This window comes from Capra hircus, chromosome 15 (assembly GCF_001704415.2).
Source record: "Capra hircus breed San Clemente chromosome 15, ASM170441v1, whole genome shotgun sequence".
NCBI lineage: Eukaryota > Metazoa > Chordata > Mammalia > Artiodactyla > Bovidae > Capra > Capra hircus.
The window spans coordinates 15903888-15925933 of NC_030822.1; the positions used below are offsets into that span (position 1 = coordinate 15903888).

Sequence of the window (22046 nt, forward strand, 5' to 3'; positions counted from 1 at the left end):
TGTAGGCACACATACATGCTCTGTTTACCGTCATCCTTCTGCAGGCCACGGTCAGAGTCAGCAGTCAGTGAATCTTCCCCAAGTGCTGACAGTTAATACCGGGTTTAGCGGCAAAGATTGAGAGAGGGCTGAGCAGACCCCTGGCCTTCAGGTAGGTCCAATAACTTCATTTCTACTGGAGCTAAAACCTGGGAGCTTACGCTTGTCAACTTTTAGGTAAAGATGCCCCCTTCAGCAGTATGTTAGTTCCAGTTGGACTGGGTGTCCAGATAGGGAAGGGATGATGTAGAATTCGGAGAGAAAGGGGCTTTCTGGTCTCAGGCTGCAACAAGGATTTTACTCCTGTGGCATCCGAGTTGACATATTAAACTTAGTGTATAAATGCTTCTCTGATACAAGGGTCAGAAGGAAGACCCAATCCTGGCTCCGCTGTCAGCAAAAAAAATCAAACAATGTGTGCCTCAAGCCTGAGTAACTGTGCAAGATAGGGTTAATTCACACACTGAAAAGACTGTAGTTACATGAGGTTACCTGCTATTTTGGAGCAATCAGGAAAACATGGGCCACACTGATCAGTAAGATTTAATGCTTCCGAGTACAGTAGCTTTCTTTGGAAGGGAAAAAAAGTCAGTTCAAACACAGGAAACTAAAAACCCAGACCTCACACCATTAGTCCTCTTTTGATTCTCAACTATGCCCTAGCTTCATAGTGAATAAGTGAAACGTTCCCTGCTGAGGGATGTTAGCATGGGGTTGAGAAACCTGTATAAATTTATTGGTCCCGTATTTCTGTCTCTGAAAAAGAATCTTTAATGTGTTGACTTTGAAAGTTCCTTCAATCGAAGAACGGTGTCTTCTTTTTCAAACCCTGCCTGTTTTTATCTGGCCTATTTAAAGAGAAGCACTTCAGTAGATTATTTTAGTTATAGTATCACCTTTTAAAAACTCATTTAAAAACCAAGATGGGACAAATAGAGTCACATTGAAACTATGGAAAATATACCATAGTCTACTCCTGTGAAGACATAAATTTAAGTTAGTAAAGCAAAACTGCAAAATCTAAACTACATGGCAAAATAAAGTGAAAACACTTTCAATGTTCTTGTTCATTCTTTAAATACATAAGTCATCCTGCCATGGTTTAAAATGTGTAATCTAAAAATTAAAAACACAAACACTTTGTGTTTCAAGAAGAGGTAATTCATCTTAACAATAATCAACTTTACCACTATTTTTAGGGCCCTGTAATTATGGGGTGAGCCAAGAGCAGGACATCAAAGGGAAAACAGGTCAGGAATCTTTGGGCACCCAAAAAAGCTACACAAAGAGGTAGTATTTGTCATGTCTTGCCTAAGAAATGTTTGTTTAATCTGCAATAACCATGTTTTCCTTTATGAGGAGTCAAAATCCCTATGAACTTTATTTATAATCAATTTTTTTTAGTAATCTGTTTTTCAATGAGAACACATTGTATAGCACAGAGAACTCTACATAAGGCACTGTGGTGACCTGAACGAGAAGGAAGTCCAAAAGGGAGAGGATATGTGTATATGTGTGGCATTTTGTTGTACAGCAGAAACTCATACAACGTTGCAAAGCAATTATACTCTAATAAAAATTAATTTTAAATTCAAAATCCCCATGAACTTCAAAATGAAGCCAATAGGCTACAGTGAAACTTTCTGTTTAAAAGCAAGCACTCTTGGTGTATGGTCACCCCTTGGGATCTGGGATCCATTACCTCTGCATAGCGGGCTTTCTAGCCCAGTCATTCCTGGGTGATGGCCAGTCTTCCCCGGTGTTTACAATAAGCAGGTGCTGGCGCGGGTGCTCCCTTAACCCCAGAGTGGGCAACTCTGAAAATCATCTGCACGTCATGCTGAGTGTGATCACTGATGGTTTTCCTTTACTGAACTGAGGGCCAACAATATTTCCCTTTAGTTCCGATGGAGAGCATTTTCTTAGTTGCACAGATGCCTTCTCTCAAATACACCTGGATAGGCCACAAGTAAATAAAACACTTGCCCAGGTTATTTCATAAGCAAGGCAAGTTGCTGAACCTGCAAACCACCATGTCTGAGGAAGAAAGAGGCTTGCTTCATAACCTTAGGCATAATCCTTCTCATTCAAGTTCCTCATTTGCTTTAATAACCCACAAGATGATTATTAAAATATCACACTTTGAATCTCCCAAGCTATAAATAACTAGAAGAAAATAATTAGCAATTAATTAAATCTGATCTTCAAGGCCCCACCAAAACTGCATTAGACTGACCATAGATTCCAAATGGCCCAAGGAAACTTTGCAGGCAGAATAAAACAAATTATACCATCAAATAATGTTTGCTGTATGGTGTGCTATGCTCAGTCACTAAGTCCTGTCCAACTCTTTGCAACCCCATAGACTGTAGCCCTGGAGAAGGCAATGGCACCCCACTCCAGTACTCTTGCCTGGGAAATCCCATGGGCGGAGGAGCCTGGAAGGCTACAGTCCATGGGGTAGTGAAGAGTCGGACACGACTGAGCGATTTCACTTTCACTCTTCACTTTCATGCATTGGAGAAGGAAATGGCAACCCACTCCACTGTTCTTGCCTGGAGAATCCCAGGGATGGGGGAGCCTGGTGGACTGCCGTCTATGGGGTCGCACAGAGTCGGACATGACTGACGCAACTTAGCAGCAGCAGCAGACTGTAGCCCCTCCAGGCTCCTCGACCAGTACATGGAATTTCCCAAGCAAGAATGCTGGAGTGGGTTGTCATTTCCTTCTCCAGGGGATCTTCCTGACCCAGGTATCAAACCTGTGTCTCCTGCACTGGCAGGCTAGTGTTTATTCAATACTTATTATGCACCAGCATATATAATCACATATGTGCTGTGTAATTTACGTGTGTCATCTCATTTACTCTCAAAAATTACTCAATGAATAGATACTGATACTATCCCTACTTCACAGATAAGAAAACAGAGAAAATAAACTTGGCCAAGAGAATTAAACAGCAAATATGTGCTTCAGCCCAAATTTGGACTCAGACAATCTAACTTAAGAGTCTGCATATTTAATCAGGAGTTAGTGGAAGGGTAACAAGAATAAAATATTCCCTGTTACTTAAATTGAGCTCACCACCAACACCTCTGTCCTACTGTCCTATGCATGCACTGTCGTGTCCAACTCTTTGTGCCCCCGTGGACTACAGGCCCACCAGGCTCCTCTATGGGACTGCCCAAGCAAGAATACTGGAGTGGGTTGCCATTTCCTCCTCCAGGGGATCTTCCCAACCCAGGGATCAAACCCACATTTCCTGAATTGCAGGCAGATTCTTTACCACTGAGCCACCTGGGAGGCCCCTTCTGTTGCCTCAGTTCAGTTCAGTCACTCAGTGGTGTCCGACTCTTTGTGACCCCATGGACTGTAGCACGCCAGGCTTCCCTGTCCATCAACCAACTCCTGGAGATTACTCAAACTCATGTCCATCAAGTTGGTGATGCCATCCAGCCATCTCATCCTCTGTCATCCCCTTCTCCTCCTGCATACAATCTTTCTCAGTATCAGGGTTTTTTTCAATGAGTCAGTTCCTCGCATCAGGTGCCCAAAGCACTGGAGCTTCAGCTTCAGCATCATTCCTTCCAATGAATACTCAGAACTGATTTTCTTTAGGACTGACTGTTACATATGTTTATTCAATTCTCACCAGTCTAAAAAATTATCAATCTATACCCACTAACCTGATTCCCAGACCTTAAAACCATTCTTATCAGCTAACTGTGCATTAACAACCTTACTTTTCATAAGTTCAAATATAACCATCACAACTAGGACTTACAGTGTACAAAGCCCTGTTCTAAGTGCTTTGCGTGTTATTAACTTACTAATCACAACTTACATCAACCAGTGAGGTAGGTAAAATTATCATTTTACAGATGAGGAAACTAGACACAGGTTAAATTACTTGCCCAAGGTAACATAGGAAGTGACAGAGCCAGGATTTGAATCCAGGGAGTCAACTTTCAGAGTCCATCCTCTTAGCCACTGTTTTTGAAACATTAACAGTTTATTCTTAGAAGTCAAGTAATCTGTGCTTTTCTTGTTTCCTTTAATTTAGGAATTTAGTCTGCAAACAGGGAGTGTATTTCACATAAAGGCTCCTGATATCCCTTCAAGGTAGGTAATAATTTTTTTTAATTAATCAAGCTTACTTCATCTGATAAATATCTCTCTTTATAAATCATACAAATATTACCTTCTGTATAATGCCGGTACCTCTTTTTTAACGCTTGCTTACAACAGAATTACTAAAGAACTACTTCGAGGTTCTGGAACAGGAAAGGGATCTGAAATAATGGCCACTAACCCTCATTTTCTTATCCAAAGAGGGAGGAAGGAAGGGAGGGAAAGAGACAGGGGAGAGAAGAGGTGTTGGAAAACTTCTCTGCTTCCCTAAAAGAAATCTAAAACCGAAGCAAGAGCAGCTGAGAAAGCAAACAGCCTTTGGCGAAGTATTCGGTAAAGTCTAATTACCATATTTCCATGACTACATACAGGCATGGTAAAAATCACTATCAGGTAAATTCTCCCCAGCACGCTGGGTATTCAGAGATTAATCTTTTGGTTCTGCAAAACAGTCACAGCTTGGTATTCTCGGTGCCCCCTTCAAACTCCCGCCCCAGCAACTTAAGGATGCCCAAGTGTGCAATTTTGAGCCCAAGCTCCAAAGCGTCCCGGCAAGAGTCCGTGAGGACAATTGGCCAGGAGTCTCTTCAGGCGGCGGTTCCCAGGCAACCCCACTCTGGCCAGAAGCAGCTGTGCTTCCTACCCCGTCAGCTGTTAATGAGTCCCCCGGAGAGGCTACACCACCACCCGGGCGCGGGTAGCCTGACGCCCCTCCTGGTACGCAACTTTCCCATAACCTGGATGTTAGGTGTGCATCAGCCATTCTCACCTCCCATTCCCTAGTTTTCTGTCTTGGCTCCCAGTTAGTCACTTCGCATTTTTGGCGTCTTTACTCAGCGAGACTTGTCTCCTGGAGAAGCAACTATTGGAGCCACACGTCCCACAGAGAATGGATTCCTGGGAAATGTAGTTCTTTCTGCTGACAAGTGGTGAATCTTTAAGGGAAAATGACTACAATTCCCAGAAATCTAAGGGACGGTAGTCCATGTCCAAAACAGCTCCCAGCTGCTATGATTGTTTTAAGCAAAAAGGTTCTGTGTCCCTTTGCTTGTCTAGCCGCCTGAATTTTTGCTATTCCACTGCAAACTTACGGGACAACTCTTTATTTTTAACATGCTTTTTGCATGTGAGGGAATCTACACATAATGATTTTATATGAATAGATGTAATAAGTAAAGAAAGTTTGTGTTTTTTTGTAATTCTTTCAGATAAAAGATCTATCCACCGTCAGAGAATATGTCACTACAGATGGTAACAGTCGGTAATAGCATGGCCTTAATTCAACCAGGCTTCTCATTAATGAATTTTGATGGGCAAGTTTTCTTCTTTGGCCAAAAAGGCTGGCCCAAGAGGTCTTGCCCCACTGGAGTTTTCCATTTTGAGGTAAAGCATAATCATCTCAAACTGAAGCCTGCAGTTTTCTCTAAGGATTCCTGCTACCTTCCTCCTCTTCGATACCCGGCCACTTGCACATTCAGTGGCAACTTGGAGTCTGAAAAGCATCAGTATATCATCCATGGAGGAAAAACACCAAATAATGAGCTTTCAGATAAGATTTATGTGATGTCTGTTGTTTCCAAGAACAACAAAAAAGTTACCTTTCGCTGCACAGAGAAGGACTTGGTAGGAGACGTTCCTGAAGGCAGATATGGTCATTCCATTGACGTGGTGTATAGTCGAGGGAAAAGTATGGGTGTTCTCTTTGGAGGACGGTCATACATACCTTCTGCTCAAAGAACCACAGAGAAATGGAACAGTGTAGCTGACTGCCTGCCCCATGTCTTCTTGGTGGATTTTGAATTTGGGTGCTCTACGTTATACATTCTTCCAGAACTTCAAGATGGACTATCTTTTCATGTCTCCATTGCCAGAAATGATACTGTTTATATTTTAGGAGGCCATTCACTTGCCAATAACATCCGCCCTGCCAATCTGTATAGAATAAGGGTTGATCTCCCCCTGGGCAGCCCAGCTGTGGAGTGCACAGTCTTGCCAGGAGGAATCTCTGTCTCCAGTGCAATCCTGACTCAAATAAGCAATGATGAATTTGTTATTGTTGGTGGCTATCAGCTTGAAAATCAAAAAAGAATGGTCTGCAACATCATCTCTTTCAAGGATAACAAGATAGACATTCATGAGATGGAAACCCCAGATTGGACCCCAGATATTAAGCATAGCAAGATATGGTTTGGAGGCAACATGGGAAATGGAACTGTTTTCCTCGGCATACCAGGAGACAATAAACAGGCTGTTTCAGAAGCATTTTACTTCTATACATTGAAATGTGCTGAAGATGATGTGAACGAAGATCAGAAAACTTTCACCAGTAGTCAGACATCAACAGAAGACCCAGGGGACTCCACTCCCTTCGAAGACTCAGAAGAATTTTGCTTCAGTGCAGAAGCAAACAGTTTCGATGGTGATGATGAATTTGACACCTACAATGAAGATGATGAGGAAGATGAGTCTGAGACAGGCTACTGGATTACATGCTGCCCTACTTGTGATGTGGATATCAATACTTGGGTACCGTTTTATTCAACTGAGCTCAACAAGCCTGCCATGATCTATTGCTCTCATGGAGATGGACATTGGGTCCATGCCCAGTGCATGGATCTGGCAGAACGCACACTCATCCAGCTATCAGAAGGAAGCAATAAATATTACTGCAACGAGCATGTGAAGATAGCAAGAGCACTGCAAACTCCCAAAAGAGTTCAATCATTAAAAAAGCCTCCACTGAGATCCCTCCACAAAAAGGGTTCTGGGAAAATTATTACTCCTGCCAAGAAATCCTTTCTTAGAAGGTTGTTTGATTAGTTCCATGAAAGCCTTTCAGATTCAAGTGCATCAAAATTTTAACCTTATTTTAAAGAATGGTAACAATGATAACATTTATCTTCGTATTTTTGTTTATTGAAGACATCTAATGTTTTCATTTAGTTATATGAGTAAAGTACTAGGGGAAAGTGCTTATAATGCCATACTGAATAGAGTCATTGTGTTTCGACCTATGCAGGACCTATAACGTGTATTTTGAAAATATTTTACTGAAACTTATATTCAATGGAATTTATGATCTGAATTTTTATTCAAGGAATCTTAAACACAGAAGTGGTAATAATAATCAAGGTATGCTTACATCCTTTATAGGACTTTTGGTAACAAATAATCCACCAAGCAGTTAATACAAATTTAACCAGTAAAGAAACTAACACCCAAAGGAGTTAAATGAATTATTTTGTGGACTATTACAATTTGGTGGTTGACCAGAAATTAAAACTGAGATCACCTGTATCCCACATGAGTGTTCTTTGTACACCTCAAAGATGGCCACTTGACTATGCCCATACACAGAAAAAATTATAAGGAAATAGATAGGTAGATAGATAAATAGACTGTTGTTGTGTTTAGTCACTCAGTTGTGCCCAAATCTTTGGACCCCCTGGACTGTAGCCCACCAGACTCGTCTGTCCATGGGAATTCTCCAGGCAAGAATACTTCAGTGGGTTGCCATGCCCTCCTCCAGGGGATCTTCCCAACCCAGGAAGCGAACTCAGGTCTCCTGTGTTGCAGGCAGGTTCTTTACTGCCTGAGCCACCAGGGACGCTAGATAGGGAAAAAAAATAGATAATCTCCATTGACATGAAGAAAAACAAAATGAATCTACATTGTCTGTTACATTTTATCAAGCTATCCACATGTACTTTCTTCATAGACTCCTCCCCCTCTCCCACCCACCCACCCCTCCACTCCTTCCCAGGCATATGGTTAACAGATGATAAAGTAAGCTAGTCGGTTGAAACAGTTCTTCGAGAGATTTAATGAAAATTCAGTCCACTGATAGCTCTCTGAAAGAGGGAGACGAGTCAGAGTACAATAAGAATCTCTAAATAGATCTCATGAGAGATTATTTCCACAAGTAATATTGATTACTTACCCAAATAATAAAAGTTTAGAGATTGACAAAGTTAACAGGTAGATAATTTTTAAAAGGGAAAAAGAAATACACATGTGTTTATGAGTCTAGTTGGTGTATGGCGTTTGCTGCCAGTGAAAGTTGTAGAAATCAGTGAGCTTGCTCAGGTTCAACTAGATACTTGCTAGAATTGAAATTAAAAGAACTGTTAATTTTGAGGCTTCACATCAATTGATAACTAGATGGCCTTAGATACAAATGTCTTCCCCCCCTGGAGTATTTTTCTGGAAATGTATTTCATTTTAGCCCAAGAGCTTAGACCATAGCCTCTCATTCATTTGTTTCCACTGAGTCCACAATGTGTAAGGTATTATTGCCAAATATAGGGGAAATATGAACCATACAGGAGATGAAATCCTGCTGAAAAGTTCTGCTAACAGTTCATGCCTCAGATACTGAAATAAATCTGAAAAAATTAAATCATGTTCACTTGCTTCAGTAATGTTGCTTGATGAATATTCTTTTTGCATAATTTGCTGTACCATTGTTTTGATTTTCTGTTGTTTCTATTACTTAATAAAGCTGATAAAATATGAAAATGTCTTTTGTTTACATTGATTTATTCCTATTATTAACATTTGTAGTTACCCAGTTATCAGCAAAATCCTACACTTAATTTTTTCAAGATCATTCTACTTTTATTTCTCTTTTATCTGTCAGTAGAAAGTGACATGAGTGGGAGCTGAAATAGCCTCCACAGAGTTCAACATGTTTTCCCCTCACGCTGTAGTTTTTCCCACAGTCATCTCTTATCTTTATTTGTCTACAGTGACCAAGTGGCTAAAAAGTAATTACACGTATTTGTTTCAAAGTGAAAGCAGATTACATACGATAATCTGAGAGATTCAATTAAACCTGCTTTTCATGCGTGTGTGTGTGTGTGTGTCTGTGTGTAAGTCAAGGGCAAGTACTTTGGTTTTACTCACTGTAAGTTTGAGTAAAAATAGGTCTTTTTAAGTCATCTCACTAATGAGTCTACTAGGTGTGATTTGAAGACAATAAAGTTTCTTTTCTAGTAAGCATATGCAAACTTTCAAAGGAACCACATTAGAAGAGTACTCACTTATCCCAAGGAAATAATGCTTTTGCCTAACTCAGTTCTAAGACTCACTTTTCAATCACTTTCAGAGTCTATGTTTCATTCTTTTGAAGATACTCAACAGTTAGAGATGAATTTGGTTTTTGGAAACAGACAAATGTTATCCAAAGCCAAGTAGGGTGTCATTTTCAGCATTATTGTCACTTTAGGCCAAAAGTGAAGTCTGAGCTAACAAAGTGGTTTTTCTGATATGCCTCACAAATAGATTTTAAAGGTAAGTCTCAAACAGTTTACACAGAATAATGTCAATAAATAAGTACATGGCTTTCCAGGGTGACTATTTTGAGGGAGTCTACTCCTCTCCAGGCACAAAGATGGTCCATTGCTTAAGAACTCACCTTGGAATGCAGGGGATGTGGATTCAATTCCCTGGTCAAGGAACTAAGATCCCACATGCCATGGGGCAACTAAACCCTTGGAGCCCAAACACCACTAGAAAAGATCTTGCATGACTCAACAAAGATCCCACGTACTGCATCTAAGACCCCCATGCAGATATCTACACATGGATCTATGTATCTATGTAGATAGACACACATATATGTTTATATATAAACAAGAGCAAAATACACAAACGAGTTCAATGTGTCAAGAAAGTGGAAAGCATAGTGGAAAAGGAGTAGTCAGTCTAAAGGGTAGGAAGCTTGTCATGTTTATGGAACTGAAACAGCATCAGTCTGATGAACATAGTAAACAAGAGGAGTGTGGAATAGCATGGGCATGGAGGGGTGACCAGGGTAGGGACCCCCAGCTTTTCATCAGTACAAGAAAATCACATAAAACTTCATTCATATCATGTGAGCTGTTCCTTCCTGCTTACCTCTGTGTTACTACTCTGTGTGGGGACATCTCACCTAATGAGCTTATGCTTTCACACTTTATGCACAATCTCCTCAAATGCTGAACTGATAACATTTGTGGTGAGCCCTCTAGTTACTTTGGAGAAGGCAATGGCACCCCACTCCAGCACTCTTGCCTGGAAAATCCCATGGATGGAGGAGCCTAGTGGGCTGCAGTCCATGGGGTCGCTAAGAGTCGGACACGACTGGACGAATTCACTTTCACTTTTCACTTTCATGCATTGGAGAAGGAAATGGCAACCCACTCCAGTGTTCTTGCCTGGAGAATCCCAGGGACAGGGGAGCCTGGTGAGCTGCTGTCTATGGGGTCGCACAGAGTCGGACACGACTAAAGCGACTTAGCAGCAGCAGCAGCAGCAGCAGCAGCTTTAAGCTAACTTTTTCACTCTCCATTTTCACTTTCATCAACAGGCTCTTTAGTTCTTCTTCACTTTCTGCCATAATGGTGGTGTCATCTGCATATCTGAGGTTATTGATATTTTTCCCGGCAATCTTGATTCCAGCTTGTGCTTCATTCAGCCCAGCGTTTCTCATGATGTACTCTGCATATAAGTTAAATAGGCAGGGTGACAATATACAGCCTCGACGTACTCTTTTCCTATTTGGAACCAGTCTGATGTACCATGTCCAGTTCTAACTGTTGCTTCCTGACCTGCATACAGGTTTCTCAAGAGGCAAGTCAGGTGGTCCAGTATTCCCATATTGTGATCCGCACAGTCAAAGGCTTTGGCATAGTCAATAAAGCAGAAATAGATGTTTTTCTGGAACTCTCCTGCTTTCTCTATGATCCAACAAATGTTGGCAATTTGATCTCTGGTTCCTCTGCCTTTTCTAAAACTAGCTTCAACATCTGGAATCTCCGACATAGTATATATTTAAACATGCAGATTAAATAGTCCCGAGTACCTTGAAGTAATAATGAAGGACACTAATATGGTTCTGTTAAACTGCAAACATAGCCACAGTCACTTGAGGGAAAAAACAAAAGAATTAGCAGGCAGTGTGTCACTAAGATGTTTGAAGTGGCTACTCCAACATTTAAAATTATGTACATAGTCCTTCTCAGTCTTAGACAAATCACTTCACATTTAACCCTTTCCCAAAGCATTTCACTCTTGTCCCTTCCCTGGCTTGGCATGGGTTGCATGCCTCAAACTCTTCAATGGTTTCCATTTGCATTTGGGGTAGGATCCAAAGTTTTTACCCAACCACAGGGTCCTGCATGATGAGGCCTCTGCCTGATTCTCTTGACTTATCAGTCCCTCCCTCAGTCTGCTTCTGCTACACAGACCTTCCTTCAGTTCTGAAACATCTCCAGCTGAAGCAAAAGGGAAGGGGGCAGGGAACAACCTTTAAAAGAATGGCATGGTCATGGAACATGACAAAAACTGATTAGAACCAACCAGCAGCTCCAAGATGGCAGAAGATTCCACTTCCAGTAGACTGTGATCCTCATTATACACTCATTGTAATACATTAGCAAGCTAAATGATACACCCTCAAGTGCCATGACTGTTCTGAGGCCAATCATAAAAGGTCAAAAAGTGGACAGGTCTCCCATCGGTCTTCCCACAGGTTATGTTGGGCCTGTTCTATCATTCCTCACCTGCCCTCACCCCACTCATCCTACCAGTCTCCTCTTAAAGGTTCCTTCTTCCTAGATATTTCTATGATTCCCCAATTTAAATTCTCGTCTTACTGTACTTGAATTGCACCTAGTACTTCTCGTTCATAACACCCACTAGACTGTGGAATCATGCATTTATTATAATTACTGTTGATTCAGTGTCTACCTCCAACCAGTTCTTTGTGAGCAGAAACCGTCTGAATTCACCCCTCTGTCTCCAGCGCCAAGTATACATTGCCTGCTCCTAAAAGTTATCCTATAAATAGCTTTTAAAACAGGCTGAAATAGTTACAAAGGGTATCAAGAAATATCTAGAACTTAGCTAAGCCTTAAAGGATAAGAAGCTGCTTCATTTTCAAATGCAGGGGTAATATCAAATACCCTTGGTCAAAGGGTACCAACTTTCAGTTGTAAGATGAGTAGGTTCTGAGGATCTCTTGTACAGCTGAGTGACTATATGACTGACATGGTACTGTCTCATACCCTTGAAAATTGTTAAAAGACTCAATCTTAAGTGTTCTAACTTATATGCAGAGTACATCATCAGAAATGCTGGACTGGATGAAGCACAAGATGGAATCAAGATTGCCGGGAGAAATACCAATAACCTCAGATATGCAGATGACACCACACTTATGGCAGAAAGTGAAGAACTAAAGAGCCTCTTAATGAAAGTGAAAGAGGAGAGTGAAAACGTTGGCTTAAAACTCAGCATTCAGAAAATAAGATCATGGCATCTTGTCCCATCACTTCATGGGAAACAGATGGGGAAACAGTGGAAACAGTGAGAGACTTTATTTTGGGGGGCTCCAAAATCACTGCAGATGGTGACTTCAGCCATGAAATTAAAAGACACTTGCTCCTTAGAAGAAAAGTTATGACCAATCTAGAAAGCATATTGAAAAGCAGAGACATTACTTTGCTAACAAAGGTCCGTCTAATCAAGGCCATGGTTTTTCCAGTAGTCATGTATGGATGTGAGAGTTGGACTATAAAGAAAGCTGAGTACCGAAGAATGATGCTTTTGAACTGTGGTGTTGGAGAAGACTCTTGAGAATCCCTTGGACTGCAAGGAGATCCAACCAGTCCATCCTCAGGGAAATCAGTCCTGACTGTTCATTGGAAGGACTGATACTGAAACTGAACCTCCAATACTTTGGCCACCTGATGCAATGAACTGACTCATTTGAAAAGACCCTGATGCTGGGAAGGATTGAAGGCGGGAGGAGAAGGGGACAACAGAGGATGAGATAGTTGGATGGCATCACTGACTCAACGGACATGGGTTTGAGTAAACTCTGGGAGCTGGTGATGGACAGGGAGGCCTGGCGTGCTGCAGTCTTTGGGGTGGCAAAGAGTAGGACACAACTGAGCGACTGAATTGAACTGAACTGAACTACACATATACAAAAGGTAACTATGTGAGGCACAGGGTCAGCTAATTAACTTGATTGTGGTAGATATTTTACAATGTACACTTATATCAAATCATCACTTTAAATATTGACAATTTTATGTGTCAATAATACCTCAATAAAGGTGGAGGAGAATAGTACAAAGTAAAGATAGTAGGATTTTTAAAAAGTCAATCAAAGATGGTCGCACTGGAACAGTCTTTAAGGCCCCCTGCTGTGCCAGCAGTCAACTTGTTACTTGCTGGATCTGAGTTCCTGGGAGATGGATTAGGGCTGCAGGAGTATGGAGGGTACCAGGGTCTTTGGGGTACATGCTGTTTACCTACAAGTACAAACATATTTCAATATTTAAAAACTTGATATGTTTGCATGGAAGTAGCCAGGCCAGATCTCTGTTCTGAGTAGGAGTGAGCTGGGAAGCCTCCAGCAAAGGCGGCACTAAGTTGCTTGAAATTTCACGGATGATGTGGTAATGACAGACTAGTATGAAGGTAAGATGGACAGAACTGAGGGAAAATTGTGAAGGCGCAGTCCTGTCAATTTCGGGCTGAGATAAGCTTCGGTGACCTCGCATGTAAAATGAAGAACATAGTAGTACTGACTCCAAAAGAATCCAATGAGAAAACCATAGGCAAAGTGTTTGCCACACGGTTTGGTCAGTGGTAGCTATTATTACTGTTGTTGTGGTCGCCATTGTTGTTGTTGTTACTAGGGAAAGGACTGGTCAAGAGAACCTGGGGGCTAGCTCACTTCTGTCATTATCTGTGTGGCCCTGGCAAGTCAACACTCTTATCAAAATGTTGAGTGTATGAATGCATGAATTTTATGGGGCAAAGGATCATATTTTTATGATTGTCAAAAGAATTTACATTTTCATTTCAAATCCTACATTTACCTTAAGTATCTGGAACCAAATTGTCTTTCTTATTTTAGTATAAACTATATTCATTATTCTGTTGCTTTTTTATTATAAAAGCACCAAATTCATGTTGTATTTCCCTCAAGGAAAAATGTCATTTCATTTTTTTAATGTTGTACTCAATATTATTATTTGAATATAAAACACAATACCCACTGTTTCCAAGTTTTTAACTTTTATTTCAAATACTTAAACATACAACTGTTAACTATAACCATAATATTAATAAGGAATAGAAATATTAAAATATAAAAATTAAGTGCTGAAACATATTTTAATTAAAAACATTTGACATGGAAATTCCTTCACAACAAATCATCAAATAAAACCACTGCATCCTGGTGCCTAAACTTTTCCTAAAACAAATACAAAAAAAAGAGGAAGAAGAAAGGTCTTAGAAGCCATTAAACAAACTTTACAATTATGTGTATGAAAATAAAGTGAAGTGCAATTTCACAAAAGGAAAAATCTCACCAAAAATGAATGAGGTATATTTATGTAGGTCACTGTAGTTAAATGGAAAAAATCAAACAGTGACAAAATATCTACTGTTACTTAAAAATCTCTCAACATCGAAAGAATAGACCACTTCTCACACAATAACTGAAGACACAGACATATCCGCAATCAAAAATCATTTGCATCAAAATGATGATTCATTCTCCAAACCACCACTGGTGCTTACAAACGCTGCCTCCTAAGCTGTGTGTAATTTGAATTCTGTTTGATCTAATGTGAGATCCACAAGCTCAACCAAAAAAAAAAATCTTACCTTCATCTATATTTTGTGAAAACAAATTGAGGCAAAACTCAATTTTAATTCACTTGGAAGGAAAAGACATCTTTTCCTCCTGTTCCTGCTTCTCAGTACATATTTACGAATCCCAGGGAGCTTTTTGACCTCATACTGGCTATTCATCAGTTTTCATCAGCCATTATCACTGGTCCCTGCACTGCACCTCAGCGGGTTGGCAGGAGAGCTTGCAGAATCAGGTTTCATGGGAAAAAGATCCTTTTCACTTCTCAAGTCTCAGTCTATACTTCAGAAAAAAAAAGGCTCCGCTCAGCGTGGTGAATTTCCCTAGAGAATGTGACTGCATTTACAACGGACACTGTCAAAAATAAGCCTTGACTATAAAACCAGGGTCTAGGATATTACAATCTCAACAGTGAGGAGGACAAAAACAACCATAGGCCACATTTCTACATATTGAAATTCCTGCAGCCATATGTTCCTGGGGTTTATTAAAATGTGATCTGATTAAGGCATTATTGGGAGGGTTGTGCTATAAATCATGCTGTTAGTCACATGCATTCAAAGGAGTTCCTACAATGCTAGAAAAGTTGAATTTAACATTAGAAAGTGTTTACATTGCCACCAATCGAGTAACAGAGAGGAAGTGGGAAAAAAAAAATCTACAAACCAGAGCAAGCATACCTCAGGGAGTAAGAAGATTACAGGAATTTAGCTGTTTATTAGGGCAGAGACATGCTGTAAGGATTAAAGGGGATGAAGGAAAGGGGTGGCTTCAGTCCATTAGTTTACCTAATGCAAAAAGTAAATGTTTTCTAGAAAAAATAAAATTAAAATATGTATATCTTTTTGACAACTAAATTACAAGTATCTTTGTAATTTATATATTCTATACAAAAAAAGCAAGAAAAAACTGCTGTATTGTTTAAATGGAAAATACCAGGTTCAATCCCTATAAAAGCATCAAGTGCATACCATTTAGGATAATATTACTGATGCACATTTGACAACTAAATTACAAAGCTCTTTGATATACTGTGTGTGAAGAGTGGCAATTAAGGCCAATAAAATCAAAGGAAGAAAAAAAACTAATTAACACTAACATATCATTATGACTCACTAGCATATAAACTCCCATGCCTGCTCTAAATTGCCAGCAATTGGCAATTCCCAAATTCCTAAGGATGCAGACTAGAGTTTCCAGAAACTGGAGCCCCCAGAGGTTTGGTGGTGGGGGTGGGGGGCTCTTGAGAACTTTGACAATTCTTCCTCCTAGCAAAAGGCCCTAAGTACACCAAGGACTTAAAACCCACCCATCCCTGCTCCCAAGAATGCAATCTCAAGATTATGAACTATAGTGATGAGTTGTAGATTCTAAACAAATTATGTTACTGCTTTAGTTCAAAAAAAAAAAATTAATGGTTCATTTTTTGTGGCAGAAACAACATGGAATCTGAAGACAAAAGATTTGAGTTCAAATTCCAGATCAGGTATGTACTATCCCCACAAATTTGGGCAAGTCATTTAACCCTCCACAAATGAGAACCATAGCAATGTCTACCCACAGAGTTGTTGTGAGGAAAAATGAGGCAAAATGAATGTGGATAAATATGGAGATATTCTAAAAGTGGCAAAAAAAAAAAAAAAAACCCTCTGCAAATGTTAACTCTTCCACTGTACCATGAGCGGGCTCCACCTAAACTTGTGCACGCATGCTCAGTGGCTCAGTCATGTCTGACTCTTTGCAACCCCATAAACTATAGCCCACCAGGCTCCACTGTCCACGGAATTTTCCAGGCAAGAATACTAGAGTGGGTTGCCATTGCCTACTTCAGGGGATCTTCCCAACCCAGCGATCAAACCCACCTCTCTTTCATCTTCTGCATTGGCAGGCAGATTTTTTTACCATTGACACCATCTGGGAAGCCCTCCCTCTAAACTTAGCAGGTGAGAAAAGTACAACAATTTCCTGCTACAAAAACCTTAATACACTGAAATTAAACTGATCATAATAGAAAAAAAAAAACATAATGTAGAGGGAAAGACTCCATGAAAACTAGATTGAGCAAAATTGATCCAGGTTTCATATGGAGAAAACCTGGCAGAGATTTTCAGCAAGACATTAACTGTTTTTATACAGTAAACAAACCCAGATTTCAAAGGCCACTGTGGAGTGGAAGGTGAGAGGGAGGTTCAAGAGAAGAGGGACGTGTGTATACCTATGGCTGATTCATGTTGATAATGGCAGAAGCTAACACAACATTACAAAGCAATTATCCTCCAATTAGAAATAATTTTTTTAAGTAAAAGCAAAACAAAAAAGGCCCCTGTGGCTTTGAGATTGTATGAACAATCATTTGGAGAATCTAGCTAAAAGTAAAAATAAAGATCATACTTGGCTACTGATGGCAAACTAAACATGTACTACCATAAGATTAATAACTAACTGCAGCTAACAGTTTTATTCTTCTAACTTTGTTATTGAAAAATCCATGCTACAGATGATCTCCTAAACTCCAACCATTACAAAAGAAACATCATTTAAATTCAGAAAAGGACTGATTTTCCAAAAATATTCTGGATGTAGGGTATTTCTGCATAAGTGTACCAAATGACAGGATGCACCAAGAGCACTTTGTCAAGGTCACTGTACCATACACAAGGAAGATGTTATTGCTACAGATATCTGAAAAGCTGTTCTGAATCTTGTAGAATAAGCCAAAATATGTGAAATTTATAAAACAAAGAATTCTACAAAAATGAAATAAAAAACACAGCTCAATATAAACTAGAGTAACTTGGTGGGGGGATGGAGACCACAAGTCAAATTTCTCTCCTGGGTTCTTTGGCAACCCTGACTTTGATTTTCACGTCACTAAGTCACACACATACATATCTTTGTTCATCTCCGCTCCTCTGCAGTTACTCCTCCTCTCAGCTATTGAGCTTTCAAAAAACTGATGTCCCCTGTTGCATCTCTGAACTCCCTAAACAGCTCAAGCAATCAGCTCACCAGTTACCCATTCCTGACATGGGTTCAGCATCTGCGGCCTCTCCAACCTACCACTGCCTGGGTGGTGAAGCCCCACACACTGGAGTGCAGGGTACCAGGAGAAGGCCTCATGCCATCCAGAGGAAAACATATTTGCAAAACCAACTCATAAGTGGCTGCCCTGCTTAAAATTCCATTGAATCTTGGGATTCTGGGGATTCCTCTAGGTCTAACGAGTCCCCTAAGCCTCCCTGCGAGTTTAGGGTAAACCCCGAGTCTTTCAGGGCATTGTGAGCATTCATGAACTTCTGCAGGTATTTGGAGGTATACAACCAGTGATGTTTCAAAACGTCTTCCATTTCATAGTACTTGGACTGCCTGGCATTCATTTTCCGGAAACGCCTGAACAGTTTGTTGCCAGATTCATTTCCCTCGCTTGCCCATGCCCCAATGGAGCCATCCCTCTCAATAATTTCAGGGACGTGAGCCAAGGTTTTGTGAAAATAATTGGTGATTTTGCCCTCATATCTATACTTGAACTTGGTGGAGAGGAGCTCAGCAAAGCGCTGTGAATTGAAGCTATACTGGCAGAGGGATTCCGGGCACTCTTTAGCAGGGCATGAGGATCGCCAGACGGGTTTCATCTTCAAATAAAGGTCCATCAGTTCCTTCAGGGCTTCGTGCCTCTCCTGGGAGGGAATTAATTCACAAACTGCCTCCACCGTCTCTTTGGTCATGAGCTTCCGGGCAAAGTTGCCGTTCATCCTCATGATGGGCTTTAGGTTCATCTTCTTCCGGAGGTGCTTGTCCAGGGTAGCCTGCCATCTTTTCCTTTCCTCTTTGGAGGCGTTGGGGTTCTTATACACCTCTCCGATCTCCAGCTGGAAGATCTTGTAGAACTCAGCCGCATTGCCGATGTCGCAGTGGAGCGCATCTATGGAAGGAACCGTCTCAATAAAGGGTTTGGCCGAGACCCCCTTCACCCGGTCCCGCAGTTCCTCCACCGTCTCATGGTAGGGGTTCGAACGCCAGACCTCATAGCGCTCCAGATTCTCAGCATGGCTTCTGGTTATGGAGTGGAAGACCAGATTTTGAGAGGCCTCCAGGCGGGTGGCATCACAAAGGGTGCAAATGTACACTGAGCCGGAAGCCTCGAGACCTTCCACTTCCCGGACCAGTTTCTCGTCGTAGCCGGTGCCCCTAAAGATGAACTTGAAAGTCCGGAGGATGCCTCCCATCTCCAGCATTAATTCGCTGCTCTTCATGGCCTCCCTCTCGGCAATCAGAGGGCTCAGGATGGCCGTCAGCGTCTCGTGGTCAGACTCATCGGCTAGCATGAGGCACAGCGGCTTGCAGCACAGCTCGGAGTTCGGCTTGGCTTCCTCGAACACCTTCACGTTCTGTGACCCGCGAGCAATGCTGACTTTCATGACCGTGAAGGAAAACCGGACCGCCTTTTCCGGAACGGCCGGTCCGCTGCCGTGCTTCTCGCTCACGTCTCCCATCCCATCACAAGACTCCTTCACCACCACGGTGAAGGGGCCATTCAGGTAGTCGTCGAGCTCTTGGGCTCTCATGCCCTCCAGGATGTCTTCTTCCATGTCCATCAGAGCGGACACCAAAGCTGCATCATAGCGGAAGCGCTTGGCGATGGTGTCCACCGGGTAATCGTCCACAGAGGAGGCCAGTCCGGACAGTCCATCAATAATGCCCACGTCAGTGCTGGAAGACACGTTCTTCAGAGGTGGCTGCCACTCGAAGGGGTGGTAGCCTGGCAGAAGGACTTTCTCAGCGCTCCGAAGGGAGTGCAGAGGCTGGAAAATCTGCCTCCCGGTGATGGCCTTCACAGTCCTGTACATCTTGTGGTACTGGCTGCAGCTGAGGAAGGTGTTGACACGGATGGCTAAGCAGACAGCCGGCTGCAGGCCGGAGCCACGTCCCTTCATGATGGCCTCCAGCTCATCTGCTTGTCTGTGCTCATTTCTTGCTCTCAGCGCCAGCAGGAACAAGGTCAGGCACACGGACTTCACATCCCCACCTTCCTCCTTGTCGGCGAAAGCCTTGACCTGCATCTTGAGCTCCCTCAGCCGGTGCTTCTGAGCCCGGCGGGTCAGGGACAGGAGATGCTGGCGGGGCCGGCCCCCTTTATTGATATGCACAAAAGTCTCTTTCGATTCCTTGTGGCTTGAGACATGGTGATTGTATTTTTCCAAGGTGACCTCCTCATCGCACTCCTCTGCTGGACATTTCACCATCAGGGAATTCAAGATGCTCAGAAAAGACTTCACCGGACTCTCCAGGTCGGTGGGGAAACAGGGATACCGGCAAGAGGGACAATAGCTGCCCATGATTTTGAGGCATCTGAGAATGCAGATCCTGCAAAAGACGTGCTTACAGTTGGTCTCCACGGGGTCCGCCAGAATGTGTTCGCAAATCTGGCAGGAGATAGATTTCACAAAGTGCGCTGGGAAGTCCACTGCCAGGAGCCTGGTACTGAGGTGTATCTTACTGCAGTTGGCAATCTTCTTCATCAGTTCCTTGCTGCTGATCCTGTCCTGAGTTCTTCTCTTGCACCGTCGGGCTTGTCTCGCTCGGTCGATCACAGTTCTGAGTCTTTTGCTGAGCTGCGAGTTTGGCGGCTGACTCTTCCTCTTGAGTCCTTGACGGGCAGCATCACAGATGTCACAGGATGGTGTGTGGGGGTGCCATTCCATCGCTGTGTTTCTCGAGGGGTAAACCTCACACGGGGCACTGCTGAACTTCCTCTGCATGAAGGTCCAGCAGTCATGGCAGAACTCAGTGGGGTGGATCGAGTCCACATCTGCCTTCACGTCGATCCGGAAGACCTTGGCAATGAGGTCTGGCCAGGATGTGGCCCTCTTTTCCTTCTTTCGTAAGAGGACTTGGGTTTTGCCATCCACGGGCCCGTGGACTGGATATCTCCTGTGGTGTCGATCAGCTTTGAGAGAATTCCCACAGATGCGGCAGAGATGTCGCAGGTTGGCTTGGTGGATTGCTTTGTCTCTTGCTTTTCCATCATCGTGGGATTTTTTCAGAAATTTTGGGTGAGGCTTTAATGGCGGTTGAGTCAGGGCTGGCTTCAGACCACCAGCCTTGTCCAGGGCTGCTGGAGATTGCTCTAGAGAGGGCTTCCCCTCAGAGGAATCTTGCTTTTCTGCTTGAGCATTTTCAGGGGCCTTTTCAAAGGATCTCACCCTGAACAGCTTAAATTTCCATTCTGAAAATTTAATATGTGGATGCTGGATTTCATCTGGGGCAGAACTGAGTCCCAGGGTGGGTGGCAGAGAGACAGCCATGCTGGCTGATACCTGGAAACAATAAAAACAAGTCAGATGAGGAAAAAATGTCAACATCCCACTGATGCATCTTGGAAAGAATACAGATTAGTATTTTCAATTATTCACTTATTAAATCATCCAGAAAGTTAAGTATTAAATCTCCTATTTTAATATACTATGTTAGGTGCTGGTCATATATCAGAGAATAGGGTCATTCCCTATTCTTACAGTGTAGATGGTCATTTAAACCAGGTATGTAAGTATATGCACCACCATAGTTTATTTTACATATATGTGTGCAACCTTATGTTTTAGTTTATTATTTTTATTGAGGTACAGTTGATGTACATACCATATGTACAATATTATTTCCCTTTCATTAAAACCTTAAGGTCTTTGAGGACAAAAATCTCTAAACGATTTACCTCTGTATCCCCAAAGTTCCTAGTACACATTACATGCTCAATAGTGGTTTGCCAAATAAATGCAAGAAAAAACTGGCTACTAAAACCAAAGACAAGTCATATTCTCTGCATTGTATCAGCCTCTTTGCACTAGCTGGACAATATATTTCCAGCTTTTTAAAGCTGTCTCCCAGGAGGTTGATTGTTTATTTCTTCCAAACGGGACATAAAAGGGTGATAAAGCTACAAATCCAAAGAAACTAATTACTCAGTACTTGAAAGGATGAAGTGAATTTTGAGCTTTATGAATGCATGCTAATAGTAAGTATCATGGATTAGTAATTATGCTTACAATTTTAATTAGTGGACGCTGCTGTAAATTAAAAGGCTGTGTCTCCATTAGAAACAAACCCCACAGAACTCTCTAAACCTGAAACAAACCACAGTGTGCATGTACGAAGATTCTGAAGAATTTTTAAGATGAAAAATTTGAGTATTTTCAGATAAAATTCCACAGGCCATCCTGAA

General features: G+C 41.9%; 3 protein-coding genes across 5 annotated transcripts in view; 1 reads left to right on the forward strand and 2 right to left on the reverse strand.

The window, feature by feature from the left end:
• C15H11orf74 (chromosome 15 C11orf74 homolog) overlaps positions 1-5064 on the reverse strand; it is a 69654-nt gene extending 64590 nt beyond the window's left edge. For all 3 annotated transcript variants that reach the window (XM_013969830.2, XM_005690093.2, XM_005690094.2), the window contains exon 1: positions 4940-5064. In XM_013969830.2, the coding sequence (XP_013825284.2) occupies positions 4940-4946 (7 nt within the window). In that variant the 5' untranslated portion in view covers positions 4947-5064. The remainder of the gene's footprint in view (positions 1-4939) is intronic.
• On the forward strand, positions 27-7785 carry RAG2 (recombination activating 2). Its single transcript, XM_005690095.2, has 2 exons — positions 27-151; positions 5379-7785. The coding sequence occupies exon 2, from the start codon at positions 5407-5409 to the stop codon at positions 6988-6990; it is 1584 nt and encodes a 527-aa protein (XP_005690152.1). The 5' UTR covers positions 27-151; positions 5379-5406; the 3' UTR covers positions 6991-7785.
• Positions 18001-21132, reverse strand: RAG1 (recombination activating 1). The gene has a single exon (XM_005690092.2). The coding sequence runs from the start codon at positions 21130-21132 to the stop codon at positions 18001-18003; it is 3132 nt and encodes a 1043-aa protein (XP_005690149.2).

What these genes read in the sequence shown, in the direction of transcription:
- RAG2 (XM_005690095.2), top strand. Translation starts at nt 5,407, where the DNA reads ATGTCACTACAGATGGTAACAGTCGGTAATAGCATGGCCTTAATTCAA.
- RAG1 (XM_005690092.2), bottom strand. Translation starts at nt 21,132, where the DNA reads ATGGCTGTCTCTCTGCCACCCACCCTGGGACTCAGTTCTGCCCCAGAT.